Genomic DNA, 14,632 nt, shown 5'->3' with positions numbered 1-14,632 from the left:
TTCTGCAGAGAACCATCTTGGCTGCCATGCTGTCAATTACTTCCCTGGGTGTTTTGCTGTGGGGAAAGAAGGAACCTCATGGAGAATGGAGACACAACCTTGCATCTGTGACCAGTTGCTATTGTTTTTTGGGGTTGCCTCTGTAAGTTGAAATTACACAGATGTCTTTCAGTCTGACTTCATCTTGCTCCAAGTGGAAGTGAACATTCAGTAATAGTACTGCCACGGTATGGATAGCTCTACCAACTCGTCTTTCCAGTCAGGATGCTAGAGAATCAGTTTTTGTAGCCTTGTAAAGAAAACCCTCAATAGCCTAGAGCTTTACAATTCTACTCCTTGAGAGATACCATGTAGTTGAAAGCATTATGAGAAAGCAAATATCTCTGACCTAGTATTAGAAAAGAACCTTAAAACTCACCACAGGTGCAAGCAAGGCTCAGATCACTCACCTGATGTGTGGCCAAGCTCTGAGACTGACAGGGACTTTCAGGTTTGCCTGGGCAAATAAAATGTCCTTTGTGAAAAGCCTTGGCACCCTAATGGTACAAAATGCCATTCGAATTTTGTTCTTTATTTTTCCAGTTTGCATTGGTGAAGTGACCTGAGAACTGAGAGTGTTGTGAAAGCTCACTTCTTGTGTGTCTGTGCACAGTGATGGTCTCTGTTTTCCCTCAGCAGATACAGCCGTGGCTAACCTGCTCGAAGGATTATGAGCAAAAGTGAGCAATGTAATGAAGTGCCCAACTCCTTGGCCATGTCAAGCTGCGGTTTGGATGTAACTCTTCACCTCTTCCAACCTTGCTTGGTAGCATGTGCTCTTGCCCAAGTAAGCAGCCCATTTATTTATACACCAGGCAAACAGCCCTGTAAAGTTGATACTGCTTCTTTTGAAGTGCTGAAGAACTTTGCCATTCATTTACAAGATCAGAGAGACTGTAATTTTCAGACCAGCCAATCTGAAATCCCTACTGGAGTTGTTCCTGTTGCTTCTCTAAGAAGTCATCTGCTTCCATCCTTTCCCTAAATTCATCTCAGAGCAGAGTCCCTGCAAAGAGCACTGTTTTAAAACTTTGCAGGGAAAGAAGAGACAGTGTTTTCTCTTCCGTGAGTCTTATGTTGTGCTGAGTCTATTCCTCTTGTAGAAATGCTGCATTCATTCACATGGAAAAGCTGTTTGTAGCACCATATGGTTCTTCAGTTAAGTTACTGGTATCTATTACCCTTTTTGTCAACCTTTTGATTTTAAGTTGCAGTGTCAATACCATTTTGTTAAGGAGATCAACTTAGAAATGTGAAATGCTTGGAAGTTTACCAAAAAACAAAACTTTTTGTCTTTACGTATGTCTTGCATCAATGTTTCCCACTAAGAAGGCTAACATCTACAGCCTGTCTGTGTACCACCTTGGCCTCTTGAGGACTGCTGAGGTGATGGTATCTCTGTCTTCTGTAAGACTGTTGATCCCAACCTTGTGGTGAAGACACAGATAACCACTATTGCCCTCTTTTAATGTCCTTTTAAGGAAGAGGCTAGGAAACTTTATTAGTAATTCTCACTTGGCATTATCATAGGCTGAGAAAGCTTTACCTGAAACCTCTTATAATCCTTACATCTGAAACTACTTCTCTGTTGCAGGTGGTTGGGACTGGCACATTGCTTCAAATTTGCAGGGAGGAGCAGGCTGATAGAGTGATGGCACACCTGCTTTTTCTTTAGGAAATGCTGCTGGAAAGCAGTCAGCTTCAAATAAACCCAGTGAATTGAGAGAATCTACATTCTGATTTTGTACAGGTCCTGTGTTTTGGATGAGAAAGAAAATAAATGAGCACTTGAGCTCCATTAAATCCTTGTAGAAGGAACTGTAAAGGGAATCAGCCTTTCTCTACACAAAAGCTCAGGAAGAGGGAGTGGGGTGGGCAGTGGTGATGAGAGGAGAGATGGCTGAAGTGCTGCAACAGAAACAGGCATCTGCCTGTGCCCTTGTCATCCCAGCACCCCATTCTTTGGCAAATATGTGTGACTGCTTGCAGGCTTTATCCATCTTCAAGGTGGAACGTGGGGCTCTTGCACTGGGAGTTCTGGAGACACGAGCTGTTCCTCGCAGGTGCTGGGGCTGAAGCACGGCTGATGCTGGTGATGGGGCTCAGGTGTTAGAAAGTCAGTGGAGCAGCAGTGCTGCCTCTCCTGCTTTGCCCCGAGGTGCCCTGTTTTGGAATCATCAGCTGATTGTGTTTCACCTGTAGGGTAACCTATAATGTATCTGTCACGTTTCTAAAATATTCTTAGTGAAGCCAAAGCCCTGAAGACAGAGATCTTTGGCATTACAAAATATACAGTGTTTCTGACATTTTTCACTTTCTTTCACCTGTGTTGTTGCAAATGAGCAGGAGTCTTGTCTTTAGTAAATAAAAGCTTAAAGGAGTCAGAATTTCTTCTGTAAAATCCCACTGCTTGTATGGATGTGCAGCTCCTTCCTCTCTAATACAGTGAGTATGTACAATGTGGTTATAAAATATTGTCTATACACAGTTTATTGGCAGAAGGCTGTCTGCTGTAAAATGCCAAATTAAATTCTGAGCCAGAATGGAGTCCATTCACACAGCACTTGTATTCTGTGGCACAATGATGTTTCTGTTAAAACTGTTCATGTGAGGAAATAATGTCTGTGATAAAACTCACGGGTTTTACCATATGCCCCAGATACCTGGGATTTATACAGAATTCCTTTGGCAGTCCCACAAAAGAGCCACTAGGCACATAGTGGCAATCCAAACCTCAGTTTGCTTTTCTAGAAATTGTACTCCTGACTTCTTCCCCAAGTTTGGAAGAAAAACTGAAGTAGTTTGTCCAAAAAATAATGGTCCCACTAACTTTCCAGAGTGTAGATGCTAGTCTTAGAATCATATATCCCATTCAACAAGGCAGCAAAGGACCTTTACCATTGTGTAAGTATAAATACATTGTTTGGGTATTTTTCATATATTTTTGATGTATGGAGAAGTACCAGCCTGAAGTAAACTAAATCATATAAGGGGAAGGAAATTTCTGGTTTCCTCTTTGTTGGGAGCTCAGACATAAAGACTCATGGGTACTGATATTTTAATGCATGGATCCATACAGGCCAGTATATGAGAAGATATAAAAGCAACAGTACATAGGAAGTAAGGAAAAGTGTCTTGTTGTCCATAAAACTTTATAGTCTTGAGTTGATTGTGTATTGTGATATAGATTGCAAGTGATTCTCTAAATGCTTGTACTGTTTTCAAGTAACCTCCTAGTAGGTTAGATGCTTTCCAAGCTCTAATCTTGTTTGTGTGAATGATATTCTCTGTATTCTGGAAATGTCCATTATACCTGTGAGTCCATGAGATGTTCAGAAGCATGAGCTAGGTATCAGAAGAAAAACATTTTTCCTTTTCAGCATCCTGGGAGGAGGCATTCTTTCTGATTTTCAACAGAAACTTACAAGAAGTCCATAAAGGGTAAGAGCAGAAGAAACCAGCATGCTTAGGACTCCTCTGATGCAGCAGTTTCCTAGACTGGTCATTGTTAGGAGCCACTCCTATTTTCCGCTCCCACACTTGCTGGAATGCAAATATTAAACATTTCATACGAGTCTGTGTGATATAGTTTATAATAGCAGCTGGCACCTGGAAACATTTAATTGGATTCAACTGACAGAAGAATAACAGCAGGTTAAGATTATTTATATTTGCAGTGATTTCTTCCTCCTGTGGTGTATTCTCTTAATCCAGGATAAAATTCTAATTGTGGTTAAGCCCTTGGAAAGCTCATCACTTTGAATGGAAGCTTTAGGAAGACAACATACCTGAGGTTTGGGTGGGAAGTTTCAGGGTGTGAACCTTATTACCCTGTAAGTTCTGGATGTTTTATGCAAGGCAAACACAAATAAGAGTAATGGGGAGAAACCTCACAGGCTCTGTCCTGAGACATGGTGGGAAAGGCAAGGCAATGAAAGCACAGTGCCCTAGGTTTTGTTCTATTTGATGCTGCCTGCGCACAATCTCATATGAACACATTAAGATAAAGGTCTGTGTTGTTTTGCCAGTTTGGATGTTGCTGCTGAGCGTGCTCAGGGTCATCAAAAGTGATCAAAAAGCATCATCCAAAAGGAAACCCACACTTTTTAAAAAGTGTTCAGAATCAATGTGTGCATAATTTGACACAGGGCAAGAACAGATGGAGTTAAGCAGGAAGCTTGCTTTGTTCTATAATTTTATATGATGAACAAAACTTTGCTGAAGCCAATGCAGCTCTGTCCAGCCACTGCCTGATCTGTGTAACCTGTAGGCCCACAGATACAGTTTTTCTACTGCAATAGCTATTGCACATATGTGTATATATGTACACACACAGGCTATGTGCTGACATTGCGGTACTGAGGTATGCCAGGCTTGCTTTGCCTCAGATTGCCTTAGCCTGCCTGGAACTTTTTAGCTGGCTTAGCTGTAGCAGCAGTTTATTTTAATTATCAGGTGACTATTTCCTTATTTGGCCATGGGATATAAACACAATTTTTGTACAGACAAGAATAGCGAGTAGTTATTTTGTGTATAGTGAAATATGTATTCCATCATCTTAATATTGCGATGTAAAAGAAAAAAGGCCTGGCCTGGCAATTGAGGGCTGCCTGTGGCAACACAGGGTGCAGAGGAGAGGAATGCAGACATGAAGAGGATGAGAGAAGAGGGCATGGAAATGTCAGCTGAGAGCTATGGACAGCTCAGCAGTAAACCTTGGAAACAGGCAAAACTGGCTTATAGGTGGCCGAGGAAACAGATAAGAAGCATACAACATGTGTAAGATATTTTCTAGACAGGTCGTTCAGACATAATGTGGAGTACCATACCAAATAAAAATAACAAGGTGTAAAGTAATAAAGAAAATGTACCGAAAGAAGCCCGGAGTGGACATTAGAAAGAGAGGGAAGAAATCAGCAGTTTCAACATCATGCTTGGGTACTGCCATTGTGTTCCTTCCAGAAAAAAAATAGGAATATGATGCTCCCTGTAACCATTTCCTCCCCTGACTGAAGCCAACTGCATGAAGACTCAAGAGAAAGTGTGGAAGGGTGAGTATAACACCAGGGAGAATTGTAGGTGGTAGGAAGTATGTGTTGGATAGCTATTGAGACTTTTTCCCATGTTAGTGTTCTTTCTTTATTTTCTTTTCTCATAAATGAAATACACTTTGAAATGCTTTTTCTTCCCTTTTTTCTTTCCCTGTCTAATTCCCTAATTTGCTGAATTTGCAATAGCTTGCTTAGTGTCTAGAATGCAACTTTTAAGTTTCTCCTGACATTAAAGTCCTGCTGATACATGAAATTCTGGCGGTTTTGTTCTGCCTTTTCTGCAGGGAGTGATTTCTTCACTTGAGTCAAAGTGACAGGTCATTCAGTGCACCTGCCTCTTTCAGTGTATTTACAGTTTGGTAAGCAATAAAATCCCAATACATTCTGCCTTTTTGAACAAACATCTAAGAAATTAAGGATCAGTTTTCATGTTTCAAAACGTACCATTTTGAGATTGAAGGCATATGATATGATGCAAGCCCATATTTGGGGAAACTTTATGCTCTAGCTGGGCTCCCTTCCGAACTGAAGCAGTGAAGCACTGCTGCAACACAGAGAGTAAAAGCACCCCAGTGACAGAACACCAGCCAGCCACTCTTTTGAAGTAGGTTTGTTTAAACCTGCTACTCTAATGAGCTCACCAAGGATGACTGGAAGGCTTTTAAAGCCCAAAAGCCAAGTTTTACTGTAGCAGTCATATTCTTTCAATTAATAAAAAGTCAGTGCAACTCTTAAAGACAGGTTAGATATAAAAGAGCTCGAATCTTGTATCCCTTTGTGCCACAGAGAGGCTCCTGCCTTTCAGCCACTCTACCAGTGGTTGCCAAGAGTGCCCCCCCTCTTCTTAGGAAACTCCCTATCATCTCAGGAGCTAGACTTCCCACTCGTCACTGAGATCTCTCACAAACTGATTCAGCTGCCCAAAAGGTTTTAATTTCCTTTATCGTCACCTAACCAACTCAGTGTGAGTTCAGCTCAGAGCAGGGAGGTCAAATAATACAAAGCCTCAGCCACCTAATCTGCACAGTTTCCATTCTCCTCAATCATCTTTCAACATAAAAGTAGCAGATATCTGAAGTGGCAAGATAGCCTGTCTTCATATTAGCATCAATCTAAACAGTGTTCCTTGAGAAACAGTTAATTTCAAACTGTATATTGCAGTGATAAGCACTGACCAAGCAGTATTTTCTGTCAGGTAGTTTTCTAGATCTGTCACAAGCTACAGAACACAACTCCTCAGAGAAACATTAGCATTCAGGATTGATGAGAACAAGAATAATGTATGAAGCTGAATAGGCTAAAGGCCATTGAAATCGTGGCAGAAGTATGGCTTTTACAATATATTCATTATATAATGTAGCCATTTTCTTAACTGAGTTTGGCAAATAACCCAACACAGGCAAAGAAATGTGGTTTAGACATTTAACTAGAGAATGCATAGAGTGCAATTGTTTTCATGCTAAAATGTCACAGCAAGGGAACTCTCCAGGGTTAAACAGGCATGTTTTGAAATATAAGTGGTCAAGCATATTTCACATTATGATCACTCTTCAGTTTAAGTATTTCAGATGTGGTATGGTGCTACAAAATTGAACTTTGGCAACAAAAGAGCAGATTCAGATCTGGTTCTTACAGGTAGGCTATTCCAAATGGCTTGCAGCAGGCACAGACATTCCCATTTGTCCATCAACACATTTTAAGCATTACTGATCTAATCTCAGGATTTTTTTTCCTTTTCATTCAATGTGTGTTAGAAAAGAATATGTGCAAATACTTTCAACAAGTGTATTTTATTGGAACCAGGGAAAAAAAAAGATGATCTGAATTTGGAAAAATCTTCTGTCACTGATACAAAATGCATTTTCTGGCTACCTCAGTGAAATCCATAGGCATAACTCATCATTGTGTGATTGTTTATTGCAAGACTAAGTGATGTCTTGTTGGATATCAACAGTTTTTTCATTTTGTAGTGAATATTCTAATTCAAAAATGTGAAGCAAAAATGAAAATAATTTATCAGAAAGAACCTGTGTAGAGATGTTCCTACTAATACACCATTGGATTTGCCTCGAAATCCCTCAATTATATTTCTGTAAAATCTCAGAAGATTTTATGCCTTACAGAGACAAAACTGTATTTTTATTCCACACAACCAATTTTCTATCTGCTTATGGATTATTTTAAACCATCCCTTCTGAATAGTTTTCCTTTTGCCTCCTCCTTCAGCGGTCCTTTCCTTTAACCCTTATATGACAGGTATCGTGCAAAAATAGTGCTGTGAGAACATACAACAGCTTTCTGACAAAATCATTCCTTTGGCAACTGCCCGAATCTCTGTGCTCCTCAGGGAAAACAGGTGCTTGTTGGAAACGTTCATCATATGTTTTTTGTCACACACAAATTTTAATTTTTAGGATTTTTCTGGTTTTCTGTATTGGAAACAGTACACTGGATTCTAATGTACCTAGACTGAGCATCTCAGGCTGGTTAGTGCTGCTGTGATACTTGCCTTCTTGTACTGGTATATATGTCACTTTGAAAACATTTAGAGAGGCAAATAGGGAGGATTAAAAGGCTGTTGCACATTTTAGCAGCCCAAATCGGAGGTACTGCTGGCTTGTATCTGCTCTAAATTGGCTTTGCCTGCTACCTCAGAGACCCCTGGTTGGTTTGGTATGTTCGTAAAATGGGCTTTATTGCCCTGTTGTGTCCTAATCTGGTCGTTTCCTCACTTGCTTTAGTCAGGTGCCCTGAGGTATCAGTGATTTCAGGGGGTTTCCTCACTCATTATCCTGCCGGGCGCAGCTGCCCGAGCCCTCAGGTGCAGCCCCGAGCGGTGATTCCAGGGCGGCCATGGGATGCAGCTGGCAGGGGCTGTGCAGGGCTCGCTCCGGCCCCATGGGGTCGGCAGTGTGGTCCCCCCGAAGGTCTGCGGGGCGCAGCTCGCAGCAGGACTGAAGCGTCCGTGTGGCTGCTCCCAGCAGGGCTCGCTGCGCTGCCCCCAGGTGTGCCCGGAGCTGGTCGCCCTTTTCCCGGCTTGGCCAGGGCTCCGGAGCCGCCCCAGCGCTGCCCCTGCCCAGGGGGTGCCGTGGCCCTGCTGTACCTGGGGCGGGTCGCCGTGGGGAAGGCACGGCTGGGCTTGGGGCGAGCAGAGGGAGCAGAGGAGGGGCCGCCGCGTCCAAGGCGCGTTTGTTTTTTTGTGTCCCTTCCGCGGACCCAGCCTGCAGTTCCTATGGATTTACGAAAAGGCTGGTTTAGGCCCTTTCATATCCAAGTCCATTTTTTTCCCATGCCTTCCCACAGTCACAGCTATGTCAAACAGAGTAATTCCTCTGTACCATCACAGCGTTTTAGTTTCCTTGCCCTTTTCTAGAACGGCCCATAGCAGATGCTGCTTTAATCCTTTCAAAGCACTTTGTGAAGATAGTGAAGGCACTCGGGGATAATCTCTGTGAAGCCACTAAATTGGTCACCACCGAAGCACTGAGAGACGTGAAACTAGGCTCCAGTAATCTGCAGAGGGAGCTTTTCTCTCGTTTGGAAGCACGGTGACATGCAGACCCACCGAATAAACCACAGCAGTTTGCAAAGCCTCTGTTCTTCCCTGGAGGATGCCACCAGAGGGAGGAAGGAGAAAACTGCAAGCAGGTTAAGGTATTAATCACTCAGTGTAATGTGTGAAGACCGGGGTGGGGGGAAAACAATCATCAAAAAGGATGCTTAACCATGGAGAGGAGTTTACTCAGATTTATTTTTTTCCTTAAATACCAAAAAAGTGGGGGTTTTTCCCCTCTTTCTTCCTTCTCACTATTATTACAAGGGATAAGGCTTGGCAGAAGACTCTGTCATTGAAATGTAAAGTTGATATATCCACGGACCTGTGGTATTTCTATGAAGCCAGAAGAAACTCACAGCTGGGAAAAATCAAAATTCAGGTTCAGGATATCAAGGCAAATAATATAATTTGCCTTTTATTGTGGCAAAAAGGAAATAATTATCATGGTTACTTATTACCATTTAAAGTGCTTGTGCCAAAAGAGGTCACATTTATGTAAATCATACTATTTCCTTGCATAAAAAACCCTCTCTGCTGGTTGTCCCTCTCCCTATTTAATCAAAGTAGAGAGCACTAGCATTAGTGTGACAAGAGATGCCAAACTCAGACTTAGAAGTCTGGGCCTGTGTCAAATGCCATGGAAGAACTGCTTGTGCACAAAGGGAATTGCTCAGCAAGCATGCTGTGCCACCTCAGCACTGCCTGTGGTGTAGCAGATCAATGCACCCTATGCTTGCCATGAGGGTGGATTCCTGCAAGGTGGGAAACAACACCCTGTTCCAGGACACCGGGTCCTGGCTGCGCAGCAGGAGAGACCTGCGGAGTGTGAGATGTGCCTCACTGCTGGGGGAAACTCTTGGGGAGCTCTTCTCTTTCCTCTCACTAAGCTGAGGAATCTTGCCCAGAGGCCTTGGATTTGTCCCACGAATGGGCTGTTGGGTGGCTGTTTCATTTCCAGCGAGAGTAGAGGGAGCATGGACCAAGTTTCTGCCCAATGTAAAATGTTATCCTTTTGTGCATCTTTCTCTTGGTAGTTGATAAAATACCCTCCAATGAAGACATGAGCATTCATGGACAGAGATTTTGTGATGGATTCTCCTCTGAGGACCTCTTCTCTGACCCAAGGTCCTTGTCCTGAAAGTAGGTGACATTGCTGTGCTTTGTTGTGGGCCTTCTTGAGCATTGTGAATGTCCCAGGGCACTGCCTTCAGCAAGAACTCTCTCCCTGCCCTCCATCTGAACAGCCATCTGACCACTCACAGGTGGATAACTAGCCAGAAGTGGCTGCTGCAGCTCATTGCTGAAAATGTGTGATTGTGCACATTCCCCATGAAAGCTGACGCACGTTCACCGCTTTGCTGGGGGCCCAGGGTACTTAAATGGTTGCAGCGAGCAGCACCACAGCAGAGAAAAGGCCACTTGTGCCGGGCACGCCAGACAGCCTTGTGAGGGATGTGTGCATGGTCAAGAGATGCCTGAAGCTAGGTGGGATGGGAACATTGGAGCCAACCTGGAACTGTTGCAGAAGCACAGCAGTGAAGGCCTTTGGCCTCAAGAGCAGTGCTAGGGCCATTTTTAATCACTGAGCTGGTAAGTCCCTGGTCACTCTGTCACAGTCTGCTGAGCAGTGAGCTTTAGGAGGCTTGTCAGGGTTCAACTCCAGCTGTCTATTGATAGGTCTCTCAAAGAGTCAGAAGATGAGCTGTGGCAAGTGGCTGGGAAAATTAGACCACTTAGCTGCAGAAATGTGATCTATAGGAACTGCCAGACCCATCCTACAGACTTTAGGTTGGAGAAAGAGCAGCAGTTCAGTGCCTGGTACAAGAGCAAGATGGCTAGGGACAAGTCAAACCTGCAACCCTTGCAAGGCATTTCACTGAACCAAGTGTTTGGGTCATTGTCCTCAGCTTTAGCAGGAAGGTGAGAGGCTCCTCTCTTTCATCACAGCATGTCTGTGTCTCCCTCCTCATGGTAATGGATTGCTCTGCCCTTTAATTCTTGTCACATTGCCATTATTCCCCTCTTGTGTGGTGACACTTCCATAACAAACACAGGGAAAGCTTGATGGGAGCAGTCAGTCTGCCCCAGGAAGGACAAAGACAGCCTGTGGACAGAGGAGATCCATAGTGAGGTGCTCTATTGCCTTCAGCTGGATGCCACCACTGGGCCCAGTTTGCTGCCCAGGGTGAGAAGGGACAAGCCAGTGCAAGACGGGCATGGTGGTTTCAGTGCAATGAGAATGTGCTGCTCACCAGGAAAATTTTGCTGCTCCAGATGAATTAATTCAGACTCACATATTTTAGTTATGACTACAATCATTGATACCTCAGAAAAATTAAAAATACTCCTGACTGACTCAAGTCCGTGCACTTCAACAAGACAAGGTCTCATTTTTCAACAGTACAGGAAAAATCCCACATCATACTTCCAGCTTACTCCAAGATTGGAAGGTGCTTAGCAGTCTAAAAATATGATCCAGAGTACTTACATTTTTTTTCAACCTGTATTGGAAATTACCTTCCCTTCTTCTTATATTAACAGCTAACTTGCTGGCAAAGTGACTTCATAGATGATTTTTTCTGCTATGTTGAAGTCACGTTCTCAGCTAGTGACACCTCCCTGGTTTTTTTTCACTGTGCCTTTTTTTTTTTTTTTTAATTTGTGTGAGATTTTTCCTGAATTTCATTTGAACCAAAATGCAAGTCATCTTCAGTGAAGAAAAAAGATGAAAGTACAGCTATTTAAGCAGCATATCAGTATGGTGTGGGTGTGCCTGTGAGCCTGTAGGTTATGTGGTATTACCTTATTTTAAAGGAAGTTGTCTTTTGTCATATCCACACTCTTCATTAAAGATTTTTGCACACAGCAGTAATGAGGATACAAAGAAATCTGCTGTCTTTTGCTGACCACGGGTTCACAGGCTGCATTAATAGATAGGATTAGTGAAGAAGAATAGGTCAGAAGGCTGCAAAGCTCCTGTCCCTTGAGATTTCCTTCTTTAGATCATTAGTCTTATTGAGAGCTCCCCTGAATACAGTGAGCAGAAACTGAGGAAAAGGCTGGAACCATTTCGTTCACCAGGACGTGCTGGGGAAGGGCGATTTCTGGGTCATAAGCTCCACTGAAAATGTCTGTCCAGTTTTCTGCACAGGCGCCCTGGAGGAACAACAACATCAGTTTTCTGACCAGAGAGGCAGCTGTAACAGAGCAAGGAGAGACTATCATAGGTTTCTACCTGTTGGCTTTAGGTAGGTATTTGGCTTGGATGTGAAAGAGAGCTCTTAAATAGACATTATCAAGTTCAAAGTGATTCATTTGGATTTCATCCCTAATGGAACAGGATGGTAGAAAATGTAATTTTTTTTCAACAATTGCAAGATCAGAGAGGTACAGCTTGTTTTTTATAAAAAGAGATTTATATTTAATGCAGAAATCTGGAGGAAAAATAAATAGTCAAGCCTGTAAACTTTCAACTAACGTTAATTAAGCTTAATATGTAGGAAGATTTTAAAAGTACCTTATCAGAAGTATGTGATAATTCTGTGTCTGCTTGTGTTTTAGTACCACTGAATAAATGTTCTCTGATTTTCAGAGTTGTGGCTGTTGACTGTCAGTTGGCATCCTACAATTATCTTCTGCAGAGAAACAAAATATGGTTTTGTGGTTCTTAACTTTAATTGTTTGTATTGTTCTTGCTTTAAATGTTGGATGCACATAGAAATTGACTTCTTCAAACAGGATCTATGAAAGATCTAGGTACTGGAACCTTATCCTGTGTTAGCAGTCACAATACCAAGTGTTTCTTTTAGTTCTGCTGGAAGACAGCTATTGTAAGTGTATTACAGGGATTTGAAAATGGCACTCTGTATGAATGCACTCTGATACCACTGTAATTTTGTTTTCTTTGTTTAAATATTATCTATTTTGGGCAGGCTTATTTTGGGCACACAATACAAGGGAAAATTTATGACATTTCAAAGAGTGCAAGCATGTAAGTGCAAGTAATAAAAAATTTCAACCATAGAACCTTACAGGAAAATAGAAGAAAATTTAAGTTTTATTGAATCAGTTCTTCTAAACAGCATGTAAAAAAAGGTTTCTGTTTATAAATGATTGGTCTAACAGATTTTTTTCTTATTCTAAGCTTATTACATATTTCAATTAACTTATTAGCCTTCAGCTTACACTTGACAAAGGTCTGTGTAAGTTAAAATGTAAACTGCTAAGTATACTAATATGTTTACCTGAGACTTTCTTATTTTTATCTATAGGAACTAGGGAAAGTTGTGCTTAGAACAAAACCAGAGATTCTAGTAGAAATACATATGGCTTCTGTCTTAGGAGAGTTGATTAGGAGAGTGGTTGTAAGCTAAATCAGAGGTATTCCAATTTATCCCCAATCTGTTCACATCTGCGTATCCCCTCATGAATGGCTGGGAAATGTCTGCACCATCAGCTAAAGAATTAATCAGTTGCACTTAAGACTAGAAAGAAGACCTCAGGTCAGCAAGGCCAGTCCCCTGCTGAGACAGAGTATAATCTCATTTACACAGCTATCATGCTCTCTCATATAACTGGCTAGGGGGCTTTTTGGTGTTATCTCTCTTCCAATTGAAAGCATGTTCCCGATTTTGTTTCTCTGTTGCATAGGAGCCTTCACCTAAGTTTTTAGCTAAAGTGCTCACAACTTTACACACTTTTTGGTGACCCCTGTTAATTGAAATAATTTTTTTGCCGGCAAATGACATTCTATGGCCAATCTATGTTCCTGAAGGAACAATCATACCTTGAGGTCAACCTCTGTATTCCTATATTAAGCAATTGAGGGAATTCTGTTTTGTTGGTTGGTTGACTGGGGGGCAGGGGGTAATTATAATTTATTTATCTCCTGTCATAATACCTTCCCCCTGTCATTTCAGCAGCCTTATAGCCAGGACTGAATACAGCATCCAAGCAAGGTCTTGCCATCACTATTCACATTCATATTTACACTCTACCGACTCTACTGATCCCTCTCAGTGTTGCCTCTGCATCACACTGGTAGTTCAAACTTCTTCCATGGTCAGCCAACAGAGAGATGTTCTCCTCTGCTGCTTCCTGATACTGACCTCACATCTTCTAGCAAATATTTAGGTGCCTGAGTCTTTAGGCTATTCGGGTTTGATTTCTCCAGGTCCTTCAGCCAAGCTTACAGGTGCTTTGCATGTCATAAATGCTGTTCTTGAAACTTACCTCCAGATTCAAAACCCAAGTTGCATTTTTTGCAGAGTATGTACAACCAGCAGTAACACTACTTCAAGTGCAGTGTAGATCTGGTTAAAATTGATGGATGTAGTATACCTTTTGGAAATGAAACTTTTGAAAAAATCTGTTAGTCATACAGAAATCAGAAAAGTCCTAATTTCTTTTCTCCTCAAAGGTCTACTGTTGCACTTCTGCAAGCAACAGCCATAGCAATTTATAGTTATTAGTTTTATGTACACCAATAACTCGTTCTATCCAGGGAGCTGTGATGTGGCAGAACAAGGACTCTGTCATACAGATACCCTCTTGCCCCTCTGGCAGAGAAAAAAGGCCAGTCCATGCAGTAGCTTCCTGTACCTCTGTTGCTTTTGGGGGTCTGACAAGACAATCTACATTTGTAGGAGTCTATTGATACTTCCTTACACAAAGCCCCAAAGATGTTCATATTTGATACTCTTGGGGTTTTGATGCCTTGAAAAATGTCTTCAGTGATTACACTTCTGTAGTTACTGATTTCTTCTCTTTTGAATATGCATATGTCAGTGCAGCTTCTTGCAAATTCTGACGTACTTTTCCAAAACCAAAGAGATGTATGTGAGTGGTGTTAGCATTTATCCAGAAGACAGGGTTCCTCTGAATATCCTCACCTTCACGGGATAAAGTCCTAAAAACCTACCTATCTTTGGCCAAGTCTTCCCAGAGTCACACATCTTGACAGAGGACATGTGTATCCAAGAACCAT

The 14,632-nt window shown here is 42.1% G+C and overlaps 1 protein-coding gene across 1 annotated transcript in view; it reads left to right on the top strand.

Moving 5' to 3' along the window:
• Positions 1-11,638: 11,638 nt before the first annotated feature.
• The window catches only part of LOC116441059 (opsin-5-like), a 29,776-nt gene continuing 26,782 nt past the window's right edge, over positions 11,639-14,632 (top strand). The window contains exon 1 of the mRNA XM_032102585.1: positions 11,639-11,894. Within this exon, the coding sequence (XP_031958476.1) occupies positions 11,774-11,894 (121 nt within the window). The 5' untranslated portion in view covers positions 11,639-11,773. The remainder of the gene's footprint in view (positions 11,895-14,632) is intronic.

Source organism: Corvus moneduloides, chromosome 3, assembly GCF_009650955.1.
Source record: "Corvus moneduloides isolate bCorMon1 chromosome 3, bCorMon1.pri, whole genome shotgun sequence".
Classification (NCBI taxonomy): Eukaryota; Metazoa; Chordata; class Aves; order Passeriformes; family Corvidae; genus Corvus; species Corvus moneduloides.
Note: the sequence above shows the minus strand (reverse complement) of the source record. Positions and strands in the feature narration are given on the sequence as shown.